The sequence below is a fragment of the Lathamus discolor genome, chromosome 3 (assembly GCF_037157495.1).
Source record: "Lathamus discolor isolate bLatDis1 chromosome 3, bLatDis1.hap1, whole genome shotgun sequence".
In the NCBI taxonomy this organism is placed as follows: domain Eukaryota; kingdom Metazoa; phylum Chordata; class Aves; order Psittaciformes; family Psittacidae; genus Lathamus; species Lathamus discolor.
Window position 1 is genome coordinate 134696663 of NC_088886.1, and position 23417 is coordinate 134720079.

A 23417-nucleotide genomic window follows, 5' to 3' on the forward strand; every position below is an offset into this window, starting at 1 on the left:
TTACTTTGTGTTTAGATCTGAGTATGCTAGCGTGCTTCATCTAACATAAGAAACCAACTTAGTTGAGGTTCTATTAAAGTATTTCATTAAATATTTTAAAGTAAATTTGTTTAAAAGAAAAGCTGTTAATACCTGTGTGTGCTACTTATTCATGCCAATTAGACTTGAGCTAAATTACATTATAAATCAGTATCTTAACATAAGACATTTACTGCAGTTTTCAGAATTAGCTGGGAGCAAGTGCATGTCTGAGGAAAAAAAGTTTAACTTTGCCAGTGGGATTGCATATGTACTTGAGTATCTTGATGTGTTGGGGTATAATTAAAAATATAAGCTTGCATGTTTGTGTTCATCAGAATTTTTTCTTTGTGCAGAACTGAGTGAATTATTAAGCAAGTCTTTTTCTTTCCAGTGCATGTTGAAGATATAATTTTGCACATGTTTCAATATATTCAAAAGCTACGTACAGAAGGACCTCAGGAATGGGTTTTCCAAGAGTGCAAGGTACAGTGATTGGTACTTGAAATATGTGTTTGTATTTTTAGAGTTTTGGATTATAAGTATAAACAGATTCCTTGGCTGTGGAAATAATCTTTAATAATTGCATGGAAAAGTTTACTAATTTTAGAGGCGCAATATGACACAAATGACAGAAGTCCCAAAGGAATTTTTTCACTGCCATTGTAAGCAAATACAGGATTTTAAAGAGGCAGTTCCAACCTCCTATCTCATCGCTGTGTTTTTCCCTTGCTCCTCTTGTAACAGTCCAAATATTCCTGAGGCTGTGAGGTGAGTCAGCAAGAGCTAGCAAACCAGTCAGAAAAGAACTTTTTGAATTTATTCTCTGCTGAATTGTTGAATGAGTGAGTTTCACAGCATGGTTTCACAGAAGGATGGACTTTCATTTGCTTTATAGTCCTAGATCTCTTTAATTCACTCTTGCCATTGAATTCTAAGAATGATGTGTTCTACTTCCGTGGCTAAGACAGCGTAAAGAAACACACTTCAGTCTCTAAATGTACCTTTTGGTTGGCTGACAAAAGGAACAAAAAAGAGGGAAAGGCTTCAATTCATTAACATAAGTCATTGCACTGGAACACTATGCATTGGTTGTATCAAAGTTGGTGTGTTATCAAATTATCGGGAAATTTAAATATCTGAGCATTGAGACAGATCTCTACTATGAGCAGGATGTACAGGAGTTGTATAACACTTCGCATTGTTTCTGAGTATTTTGCAGCTTGAACATTACAGAGAACTTTTGTGTTAGATACCTGTCTGATTACCATAAAATGGCTACAAAAAAAGTTCCTTTATTTTTTTTACTTTATAAAAAGCAGTTAAGTATCAATAATTATTCTTAAAATCATCCTTAATATACACTTTTCAACCATTTCCTACATTGTTTCTTAGGATCTAAATGCTGTGGCATTCAGGTTTAAAGATAAGGAACGACCACGAGGTTATACATCAAAGCTTGGAGGAATGTTGCATGTAAGTGATTGTTTTTGGTGTTTGTTTACAATACAGTAATCATCTAATGCTATGTTTGATTATACTTTTAGTAAGTGCAGGTGTTTGCAAAGGTCCCATGTACTCCTGGAGCTTAGGAAGTTAATATTATGCTGCACAAATCTTAGTTTTGGCAGTCAGTAAGTCAGATTTCCTTCAGTCTCTACTATTTTATACTTCTGTGCTTGGTAGAACTGATTTTACAATAACCAGAGTTGCCATTCGATCTGTTTCAGTGTTTCTTAAGACATATGTGCCATGTCATTCCATGTCTACCTGATAGCTTAATGTTCTCTAGGGAAGTATTAGAAAACTAAGATTTTATCATCAGTACAAGCACTATGTTTCTAAATGCTTCTGTAGTTAACAATGTTGAAACACTGCAGTAAGCATAAACATTCATTTTAAGAGGAAATTGGAAATGTTTGACTCTTACTAATGTGATCATGTACTGGTTCTGAAAGAATCATGTAGCTTGTACTTAATATTTATACTTCTTGCAAAATTCAGTTCCCTCATTTTGCACTAAAGGGAGAGTTAGGGTTTTTTTTGTCTAAATTCTTGCAACTTCTGTGCATTGCAGCCATTCTTAATTGCACAGCTAATGTCTACATCTACTTGGAGGCATTTTTGCTTTCTTGGCTGGAATTCCTGTTAATACTCCTACACCTTTAATTTGTAAAGTCTAAAATAACTATCTTAAACTTTGATATTGTGTTGCAGTTTACTAAAAAGCATTAGACAACTGAAATAATTTAAATGGGTATTTAAAGGAACTCCTATTTGTCTCTTGCTTTTGTTCTGTCAAATGCATAAAATCTCTTTAACAAATGGACTTCTGAAACAGTCTTTCAGTGGTCTGTATTTGTTGGATCATTCCTGATTACAATTGCTGTCTCCAAAAATCAGGCCAGGAAGTTGCCAGCAGTGTTCTAAAGAGCAGGGTATTGATTCAGTAGCTTTTTTTTCAGTGCTTTTTGTTTGCTGTGCTTTGCAGTATGAATGGTAATTCCGATTCTGCTGTTAGTTGCTTAAACACTAATGGAAAAAGAACTTTTCTAGTTATCTTTTTTGCCTCAAAATCATACTAAGTCTGTGCTTAGAATTAATTGAGCTAGAATTACTGTTTGGTGATTTCCTGCGCTTATGAATACTCACTGTTTTTCATAACTTGGACAAGAACATGTGTGTAATTTAGCATGAGTAAACGTAATGTCATAGGTTGTTACGTATTTACCAAAAAGCTTTACATAAACCTTTTTACTCGACAAAGCAGAAGTTCATCCTTAAAGCACTTTTGTGCTAGTCTAAGGAGTCGCCACAAAGGTCTTGCTGTCAAATTATATTTCATATTTGTCATGTGTAGGCTTGATGCTTTCCAGGTAATTGTTCCCTGGTCTGCAGTGCTCGCTCTTTTGTTGTGTTTTGTCTCCTTAGTTGTGTAACTTTAAAAATTTTATTTCAATCTAGATATATCTAGATGGTTTTAGTCTGTTTTGGTTTAGTTACATTATGCTCTGACCTTGCTGAAATGTAATCACAGAATAGTTGAGACTGGGACTCTGGAGGTTATCTTGTCCAATCCTCTTGCCCATGCAATGCAGAAATAAAGTAACCAAAGAAAATTTATGTTCAGTTCCACTTGGTGAGCAGACAGTGGCCTGTGTTTGTAAAAGAAATAAAGTGTTGATTTCAGGTCTCTAAATCTGTATTGCCCTGATAATTTCAGATTAGAAGAGCATTAGAAGTGATTACATAACATCTCCCCTTCAAGTTGCTTAGTCTGCTTAGCTGTTTATGCGGAATGTAGTTAAATGAGAATTCATCAGCGTGCAGTTAATCTTTTAGAGTAGACCTTTCAAATTCTGGATCTTCAGCATTCACATTTGAATTTTTTGTAACACAGGTTTGGTACATTGCCCTTGGTCTCCACACCTTCCCCCAGCCCTTTCTCTTTTCAAAATAGTTTGTGTGTTATACTGTGTTCTGGAAATCGTTCCACTGTAGTTGTTTGTATAATGTATGTAATTGAGAAAGCCATTTTATAATAATTCTGGTCAAAAGTGCAACTGTATGGCAAACTGCAGGTACTCAGTGCTTACGTCATCTAGTGGTTTTCCTATGCTAAACATTTATCAATAAAGTTTTCCTATCAATTATACTAAGAATTTTCAGAGGAACTCAGAACTGGTTTTTCCCTTCTTAAATTGTGACTTACTGTGAGAGATTTGCAGTTTGATCCCAAAAAAACCCACTAGAATTATGTATATCTAAATTTGCATTATGCTGTCAGGTAACTGAAATATACTTTCAATTACTGTAAAAAAATTTTGAATTCTTAGAGAATGCTAAAAAAACCTCAGTGGTTTTTTGGTTTTGTTTTTGTGGTGGGTTTTGGTTTTTTATAATGGTGCTGGGTTTTGTTTATTTGTTTTGTTTGTAGTTAGGTTTATTGTTTTGTTTGTTCTGTTTTGGTTATGTTTCATTTTTCCCAAATGCACTTTAATGAGTACTTTGTGTTTTGCTATCTTTGAAAATATCCTCCAGGGGTCAGCATTTGCCATCTTCTTTTTACTTCAGTTATTTCAAAGCAGTGTTTAAAGACAGGTGACTTCTTATATTGGGACATTTCAAGAGAATGGTAATATGTGGTATATAAAATTACCTAATAGAGGAGAAATGATTGCATAGTTTCACTACTTCTTCATCTTGTTTAGTTTTAAGAGGAAGATTTTAAGACATCTGTACACTTCTAACTTTAAATTACAATGCTAATACAGATTTCGTGACAAGAAACATACGCTTTTATTTCCTGTACAAAACAGTATTTCTTTCATGCTTAGTTTTTGTTTAATTCATCTACATGCTTCTGGGCTTATTTATTTATTATTTTTTTAGTATTACCCTATAGAAGAAGTATTGGCTGCTGAATATTTGCTCGAAGAATTTAGGCCTGATTTAATAGAGATGGTACTGGATAAATTGAGACCAGAAAATGTTCGGTAAGTTAAACTGCAATAACTTGTATTTTAAACCAAACGTTATAAGAAAGCAGGTGAACTAATGGAAACACAAGTTCTTAGGTGTTTCTTACAACTCCAAAGTAAATGTTGCTGAAAAAGAGCTAGTTCTGTGTGTTAATGTCTCTGCTCCCCATTGAAAATAAGTGCTCTAGTGTGCATGCAGCTCTTCCTGTTCAGACAGAAATGTCCTTTCAGTCCTTTCTATGCAGCATGTCTTCCTCAAACTAGTAGGCACACTGGAGGTAAGAAGGGGAAGATTATGTCAGTCTTAGCAAGGACATACAATTGAGAGTCCTGAATCATGGAAATGGGACATATAGAAGAAACAAAGAGAAGAGGTTTGAGTCAAAGAGCCTGTGGTAGGACAGTAGCAGAACTGATGGGACCAAACCTGAAGGAGCTAAGCAGCAAAACTTATGCAGGCTTAAATGCAGTAAAGCCTACAAGGGGCAAACAAATGAAAGTTTACCTTCCTGTCTATGAAAATAATGTCTCTTGGGATATTTAAAAGTATGAAATTAGTTCCTGTAACACAGAGTATTGTGTAAGAGACATTGTAGTGATTGTTTATTTAGAAAAAGAGGTGAATATTGGAAAGAGGAGTCAGGTCATGCACTCAGCTAAATATGTAAAATATTGAATAATTGTTTCTTAATTGTTCTGTGTACTGAACCGGGCAGAGGTTGAATAGGACAGTATGTAAATTTGTGTGTGTATATGTTTGCATATATAATGTGTCACAGTCAATTACTAGAGGGTTGCATGGGTAACAGTTATACTAGTACTTTCTGGCCTGACTATTTTTTTTTTTCCTGCCACTTGGTTCTTTTAATGTATCTTTTTTGTATATTGTAATATTAAATTAGTGGCATAGAGAGATTATTAAAATGGATGAAAACACAGAAACAAGCTCTTGCTTGTGATTCTGTATCAGTCTTGCTGTATCTGAAGATGGTGTTTTGTAAGCCAGGTATATGATACAAAAAAATAATGATTTGGGAGGGGTGTCTGTTTCTGCATGTGTTCCAAACTGAAGTATTCAGTCAGTGTCAGCTATAGAAAGACAGTGAGGCACGCATTCATGTATTTCTAGAGTTTATATATTTCAGTCTTCTGAAATTACTGTGAATTACTTAAAAGTTTGGGCACAAAACTTCACTGTGTTTGCATGGCAAGATCTGTTTGTATATTCATTTAATTTAAGATGCGTGTTACTTCATTTTCAAAAGATGGTATATTTCCAGTACTGGATAAAGTAGGATAAAATTGGATAAAATTGGAACTGTATTTATAAATGTCACGGGGTTCTGTTGTTTCTATGGGTATACAAGTAATGATAAAGTAAGTGAACCTGCCTATGTCAGTCACAGTAGTTGCCATAGTAATTAATGCCCTTTAAAGAAGAGCCTATATCTTTGTGTGTGGGTGTGCATCTCATGTGTAATGTGTGTGGGATACTGCAGCTGAAGCTTGAATATTTCCAGACCATATTTTGAACAAACACTACTTTAAAGAAATTTTCCAGATTCTCTTTCCTTTTGTATTAAATACATCTATTTTGGTGCATTTTCTTGTTGATCTACTCCCCAACTTCCTGGAAATTTGGTACAAGAGCTTACCTTTAACACAAAGACTGGTTTTAGTAACTAAAGAGAGAATATATAATCACTTCTTCTCTGAAGAAAGCTTAACCAGATTCCACATAAATTTGAACTTGTAATTCGTTTTAGAATTGCTCACAAGAAATACGTAAACCATTTTTTTAATCCTTATTTAATACTGATTTTAATACTGATTTAGTAGACAAGCTACAGGTTCTTAAGCAGATGTGATGTTTATTACAGCTTCACATAAAATGTGGCTCTTAACTTTGCAAGAAAACAGTGAATATTGACTTAGGGAAGAATACCTTTCGTAATTAAATTTGGTCTTTGTTATTAGCCAGAGAACTTCCAAAGCATCTGCTTGCTTAAGTTTTCAAAAATTGCTAGAGGAAATTAATATATGCAAATACATTCATACACTCTTTAAGGTTATCAGAAGCTGTTGGAGGTCACAGACCACTCATCAGGTTTCTGTTACTCCTGTTGCTGGCTTTGCCAGCCTTTTCACCCTCCCTTCCAGCTGACAGTAGTTGAGCATAAAGTAGCTACAATTAACCTTGTTCAAAAGTTGCTACTGTGATAGAGGAAAGTGTGGAGAATGCAGGCAGAGGGAGAAAATTCAGGTCTACAGAATGTGGTCAGAAGCACAGGTATAGTGGTGACATGTTTTAGAAAAATTTAGTACATTACATGCTGTGTTTTTTTTTCAAATATGTAGTAGTTTCATGATGTTTTTTAGTTAATATAAGCCTGTATTTTCACTTGCAGTTGCAATCTTGCATTCCTCTTTGTCCTTGATTAAAAAAAAAAGTGGGGTGAGGGGGAAGAATAAGATGAATGTTTTCAGAGAGAGAGGAAAAAAAATATATGGAATTTAGCTGTTACTTGAAACATTAATAACCAAAGAAAATAATTGTTTATGATTTTTAAAGGTACTGTGTATCTTTATTTCTAGTAATTTTGTAGGGTTACATCAGTTTTCTCTCATTTGTCAAAGTGACTTGATGGGAATACATTCAAGCTTGGTAGTTGTGGACTAATTTTAAATAAAAGAATTTTTTTTCAAGATGGGTCACATCTAGAGCAAATGCCAACTGAAGATGATCAACTTTAATATTTGAACTGGGAAGCATTGATCTTTCAGATAATGGATATAGTGTTTTCATCTCAGCTTTTCAAATTTAACGTGTATGTGACTTTTTAAGTAGCAAAGTGTAGTATGTTTAGAGTGGAGAGGCATAGTGGTGCGGGTGTTTTGGAGGCTAAATTTGATAGAATAGGTATGCTTTTCTATACAGGAAGGCTTCAAAGTTTTCATAATGGAAGAGTGGTGGTAGTTTGGTTACTGAATAAAGCATATCGTCAGAGAGGGATGATAATCTAGAAACTTCTGTGTATGTGGGTTTCCATGTATTCTTGGGCTTTAAGTGTCCTGGGTCTCACCCTGCTTTCTTGTAGCTTGTTGTTACTGTGCTTTCTTTCTGGATGCTGGAAGAAATATGTTGTGTTTAATCTTCCCTCAGGACTAACCACATTGCCTCTTCACCTTACCTGGCATAAAAAATAGATTATAATGATTATGTAGTTTTAAGGATTTGAATTAATAAAGCTAAATATTGGGATATTGTCCTGGGTTTACCAGGAGCCGTTTTGCTCCTTCTTAGTAACTGGTGCAAGCTCTGTGTTTTGACTTCCAGCCTGGGCAGAGAGCTGATAACACCGATTGTTTTTAATTGTTGCTAAGTAATGTTTATTCTGGCCAAGGACTCTGTGAGTCTCATGCTCTGCTGGGGACGAGGGAGGCCGGGAGGAAGCAGAGACAGGACACCTGACCCAAACTAGCCAAAGAGGTATTCCATACCATAGCACGTCATGCCCGGAGGGGGAACTGGAAGTTACCCGGAAGGGGCAGGCTCTCGCTCTTCGGGGGGGTCGAACTCGTTCGGCGGTGGTATCGTATTCTCTTGTTATTTTCTCTTATCAATATTATCATTGGTGGTAGCAGCAGTGATTTGTGTTATACCTTAGTTACTGGGCTGTTCTTATCTCAACCCGTGGGAGTTACATTCTCCTGATTTTCCTCCCCATCCCTCCGGGAGTGGGGAGGGTCGGGGGGGTGAGTGGACAACCTGTGTGGATTGGTTTAAACTACGACAGATATAAAGAGACTTTCAAAACTGGAATATATCTGGTTTTATGGGCTCTTCAGTGTATTGTTAAAGAAATTGTAGTTTCTTCTTGTTGCATAGATTTTAGTAGGGCTTAAAGAGAGTAAGTATGAGCAGGTTAGTTCTCTGAAGCTTAAATAGCCACAGCTATGCCTACAGCTGTCGTGTTAAAGCTTAAATATTAATACATACAAACTAGAGAGAGGAACCAAAGACTGATTAAATGCAGTTTGAACAGTGGAATTCAGCAAAGCACTGATACTGTAACATGGATTGAATGAGGCCTGCAGGAGGCCTGTAGTGATGCAGCAGCAGGCATACTCTGAGTTTGAATGGTATATGTTCAGAGTAATGATAAATGTATAGCTTATAATGTGTAGACTAAAACCACGCCAGTGTTTGCTATTGCCATAACAACTATAGGTTTACATCTTAGTTCTCTTTTTGTTCAGACTATTTATCTTCTCCAAAACTATAACAAAATAAACCCAAATAATCAAAATTTAAGATTGTGTCATGTTGCTTTTTCCTATTTCTCTAAATGATACATTTTTTCAGTGTACACACAAAAGTTATAGTTGTGCTTCTGTGTAGCTTCTGTGATAATAATGCAAGCTGTTTTTTCTCAGGTATAAAAGTCTTTAAGTCCTTTCAATTTTAGTGGGAATTAAATGTTTATATTCAGGGCATCAGGTGTTTAAAGATCTGAACTAATTAGACTTTTCTATTTTCATGTGATTAAAGCAAAATACTAACTTGTATATAGTATTCCTTGTAGACACATTTTAAGGACTTTGAAATTAAAAGTAGAATGAAATGAACTAGGATTTTTTTAATCTTAAAATACTTCAGAGTGTAGTAAAATATAATAAGGGATATAATTTTAGAGTATCTTTTATTTTAAATTGCTGGCAAGGTAAAATATCTTGGGGGAACAAAAACCCTGTCAATATTAAATATTACTAAAAGTGTTACCATCCACAAGGATGATCAGACGACTGTAGAGCTTCCCGTATGAAGACAGGCTGAAAAAGTTGGGGTTGTTCAGCCTGGAGAAGAGAAGGCTGCATGGAGACCTCATAGCAGCCTTCCAGTATCTGAAGGGGGCCTATAGGGATTCTGGGGAGGGACTCTTCAAAAGAGACTGTAGTGACAGGACAAGGGGTAATGGGTTAAAACTTAAACAGGGGAAGTTTAAATTGGATATAAGGAGGAAGTTCTTTACTGTAAGGGTGGTAAGGCACTGGAGTGGGTTGCTTAAGGAAGTTGTGAATGCTCCATCCCTGGCAGTGTTCAAGCCCAGGTTGTACAGAGCCTTGGGTGAGATGGTTTAGTGTCCCTGCCCATGGCAAGGGGGGCGTAACTCGATGATCTTAAGGTGCTTTCCAACCCTAACTGTTCTATGATTCTATGATTCCATGGTATGATACAAAGATTCAAGGCTGTCCTGAAAGAATGAGTTGAGATTATAAATGCTAATAAAAAGATCCCCTTGTGGTTTACTTTTTTAATAACATCTCTATGTGCATCTAGCAATCCAGTAGGTTGTTTTCTTCTTTTGTCTTTGAGCGAATTCTACAGACTAATGAAATACTGTGGACATGTGCTTTTAAATATCTATATATGTTCTGGTTACCCACCATTTACTGATATTTATGTTCATATTCACCTTTCTATTCTCCGTTTTAATGAAAGAGTTCATATGTGCCACATCATTCCAACTTTGCTGTTATTTGTCTGTTTTGTTTGGTGGGGTGGTGGGGGGGTTGTCCCTTTTGTTTTGTTTTTCTTTTTATGCCTTGTGTAATTTGTTTCTTAAAATGACCCCATCCACCATCCATGGAAGTATTCAAGGCCAGGTTGGACAGGGCTTTGAGCAGCCTGGTCTAGGGGTGGGTTTCCCTTCCCATGGCAGGAGGGTTGGAAAGAGATGGTTTTTAAGGTCCTTTCCAACCCAAACCACAGTACAATTCAATGATTTTGAATTTTTCCTTTGTATAATGGTCTTATTTGTAATTGCTTATATATCTATATTGGGGTAGCTGCATTCACAGTGAGAGGCTTTTGTTCAATGTCTTTTTAAAAAGTTTAGCTTTTCAACTGTTATTTTCTTAACAAACTGTCTTTATTGAAAGTATGGAAAAATATCCATATCCCCAGATGGTAGCAAGTATCCATATGTGCTTCTATTTGACTGAGCCATAACAGGAAGTTTTGATATTATTCTCCCCCTTCCCACCCCCAAACACTACTTGTTGCATTTAGTGGCTTAATTTCCCTGAGAGAGAAACCTTTTTAAGATGTATCATTTTCACTTGTTCAAACTGTGCTGAGTTTTGCCAACCATCTGCGAAGATAAGGGAATGGACTCGGCACGTGTTGCAGTCTTAGCTGAAAAATGTAATTTCCAATAATTCCCCCCCCCCATCTGCAGAATAAATGCTCTTATTAAAATTTAAGAAGCTAGTGACTCATCAAATTAAGCAACCAAAGAATATTTTCCCCTGGGTAGTAAATGGACTTTTTTCCTCTATTGGTATCTGAAGTGCATCGCTAGTACTATCCTAGAGGGAAGAAAAATAAAATGAATGCCAGAAACATTGATATAAAAATTTCTGAAGGCTGGAATTTCACAGATACTGAACAAACAGTTATTTCAATGCAACTGCTGATGCTCATCTCTGATGATAAGCATGTTACAGTTTTGGAATGTATGTATTTATTTTTAATTGCGTTGTATCTGTGTAAAGATGTTGAAAATCACAATTTGTTCACTTATTTTCACCCCCATAAACCGTTGTGTTTGTAGATACTTAGTTTGAACTCTAAGAAATAATTTGTGCTTCTGAAAGGTGATTGGAATGCTACACCCCAGCAACATCTCTCTGCATGTAGTTTCCCCTCTTATTCTATTTCCTAATAAGAATTGTGTGGAAGTGGCTTCATATAGCCTATATTGCCTCACATCAGTTTTACTGATCATTTTGGGGGAAGTTATAAATAAAGCTAGGCTTTTGTTGGTTTTGTCTCGATCATTTTATTCATTTGAATAGATATGTGTAATTTTTTCACTTGTTTGACAATATCATGTTTTGGAAGACAAAGTTTAAATTAGTTAAAACCAGCAATTGTTCCTTCTTAAGTATAAATTAATTTTTTTTTTGCAACAAATTTGCTTTGTCATGTCTGTTACTAGTATCACAAATACTGTGGTCTCAAAGCCTATTACTTCTTCACCCTTTGAAGCTTGAGTTTAATAATTCGTTATCTTTCCTGGAAGTACATTAATTTTAAAGCACAGGTTCTCTTCCCAAGTAAATACCCTTCTGTGGATCTGTGACTTGTAGCCTCATTTTAGATTTCAGGAAGATGATAAATAAATAAATAAATTAGCTCTAGTAAATAGGTATCATATCACAGAAATTGTGCTTCGTTTTTGAAAATTGACCATAACTGAGGACTGAAACAGTTTGCATGTACAAGAAAATACACATAGAAATAAGTTGCACTGATAGTTCCAGATGTATTCTGTGTTCATGAATGGCTCAGAAGTTGAACTTCATTGGTTACATTTAAATATGTTTTAAGCAGATCATGATAATTTGCCTGATTGCCTGTCTTACTTTTCCAGTGCATTTCAAGTCTATCTTAAACCATACAGATATTCATAGTGCTGCACAGCACAGAAATGAAAAGCAGAAGCAACATTATGTAACTGGGAATTTTATATATTCATCACGATACATTTAAGTAACTGCATAACATTGTATTTCTACCTGTGGTGCTTCTTTTCCCCTCTTCTTTTCCTGTCCGGGTGTTCATTGCTCTTTGTGCTTATATCTTGGTTTAGGTTGTAAGTCTCAGGCAGCATGAATGTCTTGTAGTCTGTTTCATGTTGCTGTATGTTTCCAGGAGTTCAAAATGTAAGTTACCATTCCAGTGGTGATTTGGAGTTTAGAGCGGGCAGGAGGATCTCTTGAAGCAGAACTGCTTGAAGAATTGCTGTTTTCCACAATTTCGTTTTGTATATGTTGAGCAGACAGAATTATTTTTAGCTATTTAATTTTGGTATGCTCCTGTAGCAACTGTTTGGGTGCTTGGATTGTCCATACTGCTTGGGCATTGGTACATTGGAGAGGGTAGAAGGAGGGATATCCAATAACAGAAAATAACAGACATTTGTATATTATACTATAAAACACCTTTCTCTTGCTCTCAGACTGCTTGATTATTGGAATTTCATTAGGATGATGATTTTAAGACTTTTTTTTATTCTTTTTCCATTTTTGTTGAATTTATTTTTTATTTACTGCATGAAAAGGCCTGATAATTTGCTCTGAAATTCTAATAATTTTATGGTTTTTATAGTCTCTTAGCAACTTCATCTGTACATGATAAAGCTTTTGCTCACCGTCTTGAGTTAAAATGCAAAACATAATAGAATACTGCTATGACTCATTTTAATGCAAACAACAATCTGTAATAGATTCTACCTTGTTGACCAAGCTAGTATCTGCTGTGTTGCAAGAATAAATATTCTTTAGCATTAAAGTGCTCAGTTCTTTGTTGAATATTAATTTAGTATTGTTTCTTTTATATAAAAAATGAAATAGATGTAACAGGCAAACAGGTATGAAACCATTTTATAATAAGTCACAATAAAAATGTTAACCATTTCTATTGCCATTTGCAATGAGAGATGAAATAATATATCTCTTTAAGATTACTATTCTCATGCTGGTTTGAATACTGCATAACTCTTGCCGTGGAGCAGGGGTTGTTTTGTGCATGTATATGTGTGTTCATGCTACGCGTGGTTCTTTCAGGGTTGGAGAGTAAAAATTTCTTCCGCAACCCAGAGAAAATCTGCATCCCTCAACCATGGGATTTGTTTGCCCCTCTTTAGTGTGTATGATTTAAAATACTGTCTCAAAGTGTGGTCAAATCCTGCTTCAGTTTTTGAATCTGGCTTGAGAATGTATCTTTATAGTCCAATGTGACTGAGATGCACTTGTAATTTGTTTAAATGCATCTAATGCTAGCATTTTACCCCACTGTTTTCCTGCTATTTGAAATACAATGCACAGATCAAATTATTAATAATTTGAAAATCTTCATAATAGGACAATCCAGAACTGAATGTAGCAGAATCCTGGTTTTTTTCAGCCTTCTTAGATCATTTAGTCATTTATATGTAAACATTTGATGAAAAAGGAGGGATGAGGACATAAGCATCTAAAATATTAATAGTCCACTTATTTAATTTTGGTATTTTTAAAATATATTCAAAAACTCATCCTGAGGGTATTCTCCAGTAATGTATTTGTAAAGTAAAAGACTATAGTTTGAGGCACGTCCATATGGCTGTTTTGATTAAAGCCCTGCTTTGCCATGCACATTAGAAATACAAAACAGAATGTTCCTGGCCTGAAGATATTGTATTAAAAAAGAACACTTAAATTGCATATATTTTGATGTTTCAATGTGCATTTTAGCCATCTGCACAAGATGTGACAGAGTTCATTGCTGTGCTATTCAGCATCCAGGGATTGTTAAATACATGCAGGAGGTAACAGTGCTACCTTTTTTGACCATTTCAAAATTCTTGTAAACATCTGTTTACTCGTAGAGCTAGCTACTTATTTCCATTGAATACTCTTTCGTCTTGTAGGGTATTAAAAAGAATTAAAGGAGTTTTCTTGATGCCTATTATAAAGACTACTGAAAAAATACTGTGACGTTTGTAACTTTATTTATTCTGGATTTCCTCTTATTTAGATGTATTCTTTAGTTCCAGGAGCATCTTGACGATGCTCTTAGTTATATGGTTTAGTTTTAGGCAGTCCTGCAAGAAGCAGGGAATTGTACTTGGATGGTCCTTATGGGTCCTTTCCAACTTAAGATATTCTAAGATTCTATGACTGAGGTTTCTAATTGATTATAGTTCTGTTGTATTGACTGTAAAAGATGTTAATCTTCCTGCTTTTCTTCCCTTCTCCTCAAAAAAACCCAAATCAACAACAACAAAAAAAAAAAAGGGGTGGGTGGGTGGGAAAGAATCACAGAATCCCAAGGGTTGGAAGGGACCTAAAAAGATCATCTAGTCCAACCCCCCTGCAAGAGCAGGGTAACCTACAGTACATCACACAGGAACTTGTCCAGGCGGGCCTTGAATATCTCCAGTGTAGGAGACTCCACAACCCCCCTGGGCAACCTGTTCCAGTGCTCAGGTGTCAATCTGAAATGAGCATGTATACAAAATGAAGAAACTTTTACTCTCATATTATGAATGCAAGAGTGAAACTGCAATAATGTAATCTAAAACACTAGATCTAGAATAAAATTTCTGTAGTTAGTATTTTCACATACCTGAGTGTTGATATAGGTTGTATGTAAAATGTAGTTACTTCAGTAATTTCATAGACGATCACAAATGCTGCTTTCTGTGTTTTCTGGAACAATGAGAAAATCTAAAAAATAGAAATTGAGTGCAACAATGATTGTATGTAACTTCAGTTTGTAGCACATTAGAAAATCGGTAAAATTAAATGATGCCAATAATCTGATTTCGTGGTTAACCTTATTGTGTAGTTCAATATATGTGTGCTTGCTGTCCAGATACACTCTGTAATTGTTCAGGGACCATTTCCAGAAATCGGTGCTTTCTGGTGATGGAACAGTGTGAATAATTTCTCATAATCTTTTTTCAGACACATTCATGCCAAAGTGCTTTGTCTCTTTGTTTTCAGAGTTGCAATAGTTTCCAAGTCTTTTGAAGGAAAAACTGATCGAACAGAAGACTGGTATGGAACACAGTACAAGCAAGAAGCAATTTCTGATGAAGTTATTAAGGCATGTTAAAACTTACAATATGTTCTAATCTCTGCAAGCAAAAGACAGTGGTAAATTCTTTGTCAGATTTTCCATTTAGCTGAAGGAAGAACTTAAATTTGCTGCTGCACATAGCATGAAAATTGTACAATGAGACTTTTGAATATTATGAGAAGTAAAGATTTTATTTTAGTCTTCAGATTTCAAATATTTATTACACAAGACAGATATATTTTAACGGTTAAGTGTAGGGAATAGTTATGCCATTTTTACTACAGTAGATCCAAAATACGCAATGTCTCCTTAAAAATGTAAGCATTAACTTTTCAAAGTTGGAAGTATCTATTAAATGGTAATGAGCTAATCTGTTCTTAAGAAAGGAATATTTTTACAACTGCTATATGTAACTGTGTTTCTGAAACTGATTTTCGCAATTTAGAAAATGAGTATATTTTGCCAATTAAATGAGCTTCTAAAAATCAAAACTACAGCAAAGGAGATAGACAAATCCTTATTGAAACTTGTTATTGATCTATTCTTCTAAGAAGAGATGGCTGTAAAATACACCCTAGAGCTAAACTAGACCTGCTGAGCATGCTTTGAAAAACATTGCGCAGGAACGCTTCATTTCCTTTAGCTTATCCTTATCTATCTTCCCAAGTAGAATTCTTGCTTATGTATTTAGTTTAATACCTTCATTTAGAGTTCACAGGAGCAGAAAAGGTAAGACATTGACCTTCCACTCTACTGTAAACTTTTCAAAGTTAAATTTTTATCTTTTTGTCTTCCTCCTTGGAGCACTTCATGCTGCTGATAGCCTACTCCAACTTGGTTTGCCAGATGTTTCTCCCTTTCCCTATTATCTTCATTTCCCTATTATCTTATGGTATTTTACACATAAGCTAGTGGAACACATTTTAAAAACTTTTATTATAGTATAAAAGAAATAAGTCTATAACCATTGATTAAGCAGATATTCTCCTTAGCCTCCTTATTTCTCCTGTTTGTCTAGAAATGGCAAAATGCTGACCTGAATGGGAAGTTCAAGCTTCCAATGAAGAACGAATTCATTCCTACTAACTTTGAGATTTTGCCATTGGAGAAAGATGCGACACAGTACCCTGCCCTTGTTAAGGCAAGCCATTTGTGTGTGCTAGCTAACCTTCTGGGAAGTTTGTAGTTAATTCCTGTGTGTTTTTTTAAATACAGATCTGTCATATTCTAAAGTATAACAAAAATGTACAAAACTTAAATATATTGCTAGAAAGACAGTAGAAAGTTCATTCTTGCTGAACTCTGGATTATGACTGGGTTCCCACAAAAAAGAATTTACAAACAGCTTGAACCATCTTTGCCCTTTTGAAAGTGTGTTGAGAACTGATAGAAATAGTATTAAAGCTGTTTACTCAGCAGAAGGGTGATTGCTACTCATATTTTTTTGAGCAGTGTTCAGTAAGTCAGGGGTGTAGACAAGGCTATTCTTCTGTAACTGTGTATGGGTAAAGCTTGTGTTTGCATGGAAAAAAGGAGAGAGATAAAAGCATGTAAATAAACATTATTCTCCAGTCTTCTGGAAGCACCATTTAATGATCTCAGTGCATGTAGCAAATCTCAGTTTTCTGAGTAAAATTTACTGAAAAGTATTATTCACTGCTAAAGCATAGTTGTCTTTGCTAATGCTCATCTCTGTTCTAGGCCTAGTGGAAGACAAATAGGAAGAGTCTTCTGCAGTTACATGTTATCTTTCAGCTCGAGTACTCAATTCAGGAATACTTTTTGCACGCTAGATTAATATGTCTACTTCAGTGCAGAGACATCCATCAGAAAATATACTTGTTTGCACGGGGCATTTTAGATATATACTTCAAGCAGTATTATTAACATAGGAGGACTTTGAGCAGGTTTATATTCATCCTGAACTGAAACCGTAAACCTCAGCAGGGACACATATTACAGCTCTATTAAGTAACACTAATTAGTTTACTACAGAAACTTGATGGTCTTTCAGTGTCTCTGTAGCAACTAGACAATTGATCCACACAGAAGCTATGCTTTAAAGCATCATTACTTTAGAAATGTATTTGCTTTTAGTTTTTCCTTTCCACCTAAAATATGTTTTCTGAGGGAAAATGTTTTTAATCTTTTGTACTTGATGAAATAGACACTATCTATTTTGCCTGTATCTCATTTATTTTCTTCCCATTGGTATGCCTGTGCCATTTTCTTTTTTGTGGGCCCTGGCATTTGTCCACAGCAAAACATTGCAAGAACTAAGTTAGCAAAGATTAGCTATACAAAAAAACCCAAACCAAAACAATTTTTTTTGCATTTTATATGCCTGCATGAGCTTACTGTGGACTGGACCAGTGTTATGGAGAAAGGGACAAACCGGAACATAAGTACACGAACAGGATGGCCATTTTCACTGGCAGCATGTTACTGTGTCAACTCTGTTGTAATGGCACATCTTGCTCTGAAAAACACTCGGGAAAGAGGGCAATTAAGATACGGGCTTTGGCTTGAGGGCCAGTGTACTGTGGACTGCAGCTAGCAGTCTCCAGCTACCAGGCCAGGTCTCCAGTACTACTGCACACAGGCTCTACTGTTTATCACACTATCCCTGGTGTAACGTGTATTCTAAACTGCATAGTAGCAATTTAACAGAAGAAAAATTTTGTTGTCTTGGGGAGAAGTTGTAAAAAGGCTTTTTAGTATGAGTCAAATTTCGTGTAAAGGAAGGTGTGCTGCAAGAGACAAGAATTACCTCTTTTATGCAATGAGGAGGAGGAGAATACCATGCACCATGCCAGATCCCTGAAAAGCAAAGAACATCTGCTCAAAAACACAAGAAAGAGAAATAATTTTACAGTTAAAAGTTCTCTTCTGATCTATAGCAATTCAAAGAAAAGATGTTGGGATAAAGTTAACTGGAGTTGGAACAGAGTATCTATTTCGCAGTTTTTACGGGAGAAAAAGCAATATGGGAGGTTGTTTTAGAATCTTTCACATACTAGGAGATTATTCTAGAAAAATTTGGTGACAGTTCTTCTAACTCAATTTCAACTGGATTTAATACTTTTTATAAATGTGTTATGTTTGCAATGTTACTTGAAAACAACATACAGTGCATTAATATTGTTTACTAAAAGTATTACACATGCAATTATATTCTTAGTCTGAAAATGTAACTATATGCTGATTTAGTGCTGCATAATGGCACGTTTTAATGTTAGCTTTGGCAGGGTGTTCTGTGCAGCCAACTATTATTTGTCTTCGATCACTCCTGCTCTAGAAAAGTAGTTCCCATTTTGATCATAAGCTCATTCACAATGTTGCAGCTATTGAATTGCTTGTTAAAGGTGATATATGGTAAGAAGAGAGTCTCCATAAGGATAGATGGGTATACACACATTGACAAGATTGTGGATGTAAGGAGACAATACTAAAACGAGATTTGAAGCGGTGGAGACTTTTTAAATGGAATAATATATTACAGTTAAAAGGTGACTTAACAAAACCTCTTTTCTTGACACAGGACACTGCTATGAGCAAACTGTGGTTCAAGCAAGATGACAAATTTTTTTTGCCAAAAGCTTGTCTCAACTTTGAATTTTTCAGGTATGCAGTGTTAAGTTTATTGCACAAATTGCTCTCCAGAAGTTTCTTGTTTGTTCAAATGTGCATTTCTGTGGCAAAACCTTTCTTGTGTGTTTTGAGGCTTTAAAACCCTTGTCCTGGGAATATGCAGTAAGGTACAGATAGCAGGAAGACTCATGTAAGTTATGCAGCAGTTGAGTGGCAAGCAGTTTGAAGTGCTACATCTATGTTAACAGGAAAAATTAATCTAAAAATATTTTGAAAACAGGTTTCTTCTATGTTTTATTTGCTGTACTTAAGGTATGCCTGCCAATAGTACCTACTATATATTGCGAACCACCTCTTTAAAAGTGGGTATTATTTTAAATTAATAATTAAATTGCGACCATTTTAAGATAGTGTTTTCTTTATAAAATGCTATTCTGATAATAATATTAGGTTCTGTTTTAATTTGCATAATGCAAGCCAGTGCAAAATCCTAAGTGCTTAAAATTGTGGTGTTTTATTTAACTGACACCAACAACTGATTATTTTTATTTTAGAAGAACATTGTATTATCAGTGCATATGCAATTCTCACCTCAGGATACATGATAAAGTGCTGTAATGTTAATTCTGGTCTTGCATTATTTTCATCACAGGAAAATTGTTTTTTTTTAAGTGAGCATGACAATGATGTAACTTCATAATGCACATTGAGTCCTTCTTTTGAGTAACCACTTGAAATTTTTCCTGGAAGAATTTTAGATGGAGCTTTTTTTAATTGTGTTGGATCTTGGTATTGATGTTGGTACTAGGTGGGGAAAATAGGTTGCCTGGGCATTTCTTCTTTTTGCTTTTTAAAACTACAGGACAAACATTACAACTGTTGCAACTTTGACATGTCAGGAAATAGAAGATCGAAATCTCTTATTCAGAAACAACAACTGCAATATTTTGTATGCATCTGGTGGCTTTCCCTTGTACTATGTTTGGCCAAAATCCAAAATAGGATTTTACTGATGGATACTGAGTTTGTCATACAGTTACGTGTTTTGCTTTGGGTTTTTAATCAATTCCAGATTAACTGTGTGTGATACAATCTTGATACCAGGTTGCGAATGATTAAAAGATAATAATTGATTTTATGTAGAACGCATGAAAGTATAAGTCTGTGCACATATGGATGGTGTCATGGAATGGGTTGGCAGGGACTATTAAATGTCATGTAGTCCAACCCTCCTGCAGTGAGCAGGGACATCTCAAATTAGTTATTTAGTGATAATCTTTCCCAGTTAAATTTGTACATTCATCTCAGTGAGCCCTTTTAAAAAGCCAGGAGTACTTGAACTTTGCCAGCTAATCTAATGGAATGATTTGCCTGTTTCTTCCTAGGGATAGTTACAGGGGGAATGCTGGCTTTTTTTCTTGGGATTGGGTGTGAGGGTTCTTCCCTTTTATTTTAAAAGACAACAGTTAATTGTATATGAACAGATGTGAAGAGATGTTGACAATATTGGGTACCTCATCTCCAAAAGAAGTTGTAAGCAGGTTTGTCTAGTTTTGATATTTAAAAAAGATTCTTAGTGAATCTCTCTCTCTTTCAAGATGGGTCATGCTGATGTTTATTGGAGGAAACAGTGAAATATACAGTGCTCAGTCAAGAGACTTGATGAAATTACCTGTAACTCTTGTGGCTGAGTGAATAAGTGAAAAAAGCCCTCTTAATAACACGAGTTTTCATAAAAAGTTTTAGCCTCAATTCTAGATCAGAATATGATGACTGTGCTGCTTTGATTACAAGAATTTGTTCACATTATAGACCACTTTCAAAGATAGAAAAAAACAGGAGGATTTTTTCTGCCTGTAGCCCTGATCATCACAAATCATTAGAAGAATTCCTAACGCAGATGTTACAGCAGCAACTGCTGTGTAGATAAATTAAGAGGAAGTTGATAAGGGTGGTTTCTCCCTCAAACATACAAATCCAGTAGGAACAATCTGGGTCTGCGAACCTTCTGGAGTCCCCTTGTTCCAAACCTGAAAATCCTTACATGGCACATACCTTGCATTAAAGAAACCCCACAGTAAAAACCTCTGACACGGGATTTATCATGCAGCCTAAAGGATGATGATTAAGCTTTTGCTTTTGTACAAATATGACTTCAGAACTCAACCCATACTGTTTTTTAAAAGGAAGCAAAACAACGTGATGTCGTTTTTTTGAAAATCATCTAAAGGTGGTTATAAATGCTGAACTTGAAGTTTCCCAAGGTTTAGTGAGATGGGTGTTAAGGATAAAACGCTCATTATTTTTAACTGGATACTTGCTACCCTCCAGTCTAAGGAATATTTCAACCAACTTGAGTTACGAGTTGTTCATAAGGTAACCCAGGATCAAGACTTCAGTGTTGATTCCAACTATGTCACTTCCAGCTCTGTGAAAGGGGAAAAAGCTTGACTTCTAAGATTTTTTCAAATACATTGTCAGTGATTGAGTTGTTTTGTTTCTTCAAGTCTAGTAAAAAAAAAGACTAGAAACAAGCATTTATTTACAAAGTTGCCAGCAATAGAATGCAACTCCCACAACACTGTTATCATAATTGTTTTCTGTTATTTTTTACTTGAGGATTAATGATTTAGTCATTATTTTCAAAACTCCCTGTTGGCATTTGCCAGCTAATAGAGTATACAGAACTTATAACCAATACAAACACAGTAATCATTCAAACTGATTAAGTCTCTATTCTAGTATCAAAGTGGAAAAGAATATAATGAGTTTGGAGGAAGGTTTATGATAACATAGGATTGACCTACATCTTGCTTTGAATTCAGTCTTAATTAAAAAATTCAGTATTAATTGGATTTGCGTCATTGGGCATATTGAAGTTGCTCAGTTTGGGGAAATTCTCATTGTAGAGAGAAATGCAAATAGAACAATCCAACCTCAGACTAATTATCCGAGTGATAATAAAAAGCATATCCTTGGCTAAGATTTCAGATTATAGCAGGTTCTACTTGCCTAATAGATTTTAATTTTTTTTTTAATCTCTTCCCATGCTTCCTTTCCTATCTAGAAGGAAGGAGAAGTCAAGGCCTAAGAACCTTCTTAAAAATACCCATTTTAATGTTACCAGTGTGTATGTTGTGGCAATGTGATCTTTGTTCTACTACATTAATGTTGGTATACACTATGAAGTACCATGCTGTGTAGGCATAAACATATATATTGATGTGTCTCTGAATATGACCATTGCTGCTGCTTAGGGAAAGTAAATGAAAATGGTGTGGGTTTGAATTGTAAGCCATATCCTGACAGGAAATTGTTTTAGATGTTGCTGATTATTTCTGTAAAATTGATACTGACTTCACATGCATTTCAGAAACTTCAGAAATAAATCCTCAGTCATAGGACAGATGTCTTGACTTTGCAAATCTTTAAAAAACACAGATACTTCACTATTAGTGCAGTTGAAACACAGTTTGAGTCCGAATTGCTTTTCTCTTCTTGAGAAATGTGTGACATTATTGTATGCGATCAGATGCTTCTAATGCAACCCTAGAGCTTGTGTAGTTGTTTGCATTAAAAAGATAACACAAAAATTACGGTGATATGGTAATGGATATGCCAAACGTCTCTCCTGTGCTGAACTTAGAATCTACTGCATATTTTTCAAATTACGAATTGCTAATCCTTTAATTTTTAGAATAGACACTACATTGTTTTTTGATTAAATTAGTAAAAAGAAGTATTAATTAAATCAATGGTCAGCATGTGGGCTTTCATTTCAGTCTATTAAATTATATTGGTTATTCAGGTTGTATTTAGTTTGTTATTCCTGGTGAATTATGACTATTCAGCAAAGTAAATATAAGGTGTCTTGATTTAGAAGCACAAATAAGAGAATATCTCTGGAATCTTCAATATATTTACGCCTTGCTTAAACCATAAGCAAGCTAAATAATTATTTTCAGGTATTCTTGGCTTCAGAATAGGAATCCTTCATAATGGGATCCGTCAGCATACTCACAGAGAATATTGCTTCCTTCGGGTCAAACTTAAAAGGCCAAAAGAAACTGAAAAATCATTTTAAACTGCATATTTTACTTTCAACATTTTCTTCCAGCCCATTTGCTTACGTGGATCCCTTGCATTGTAACATGGCCTATTTGTACCTTGAACTACTCAAAGACTCCCTCAACGAGTATGCATATGCAGCAGAACTAGCTGGCTTGAACTATGATCTCCAAAATACCATCTATGGGATGTATGTAAGTACCCAAATCAAGGAAGAGCTTAGAGCCTTAAAACTACTTCCACTCATCAACATTTTTATATTGATTTGATGGAAGGACTTTAATTTAAAAAATGGGTCTAAGGCTGTTAATCATTTTGATCTTGATTATTAACCATCCTTTCTTTAATTTGAATTTTAAGTTGAATTTTGTTCAAAGTCTTCAACAATCTTTCCATTCATATTAAACAAATTTTATTTTTGTATCATTCATGAAATTAATTAGTTGTAAAATTTGTTCCTCCATTAAAAAAAAAAGAGAAAGAAAAAACCAACCTTAATCCAAGCTTACATATTTATTTCAGTTTGTCAGATAGCTACTAAAAAGTTTCTGACCGATGGGGTAGAAGATCCCCTTTTCATGCTTTTAAATAAATGGTATGCTTCAACTTCCCTTTTCAAGAACTAC

General features: G+C 35.1%; 1 protein-coding gene across 7 annotated transcripts in view; it reads left to right on the top strand.

Annotated features, from left to right (window-relative positions):
• Positions 1-23417, top strand: part of IDE (insulin degrading enzyme) — a 74963-nt gene that overhangs the window by 28856 nt on the left and 22690 nt on the right. For 6 of the 7 annotated variants that reach the window (XM_065671938.1, XM_065671933.1, XM_065671936.1 and 3 more), the window contains exons 9-15: positions 413-504; positions 1414-1494; positions 4411-4514; positions 15057-15159; positions 16151-16273; positions 18674-18756; positions 22841-22985. In XM_065671938.1, coding sequence (XP_065528010.1) covers positions 413-504; positions 1414-1494; positions 4411-4514; positions 15057-15159; positions 16151-16273; positions 18674-18756; positions 22841-22985 — 731 coding nt within the window. The remainder of the gene's footprint in view (positions 1-412; positions 505-1413; positions 1495-4410; positions 4515-15056; positions 15160-16150; positions 16274-18673; positions 18757-22840; positions 22986-23417) is intronic. The other variant, XM_065671939.1, reaches the window with a different exon arrangement.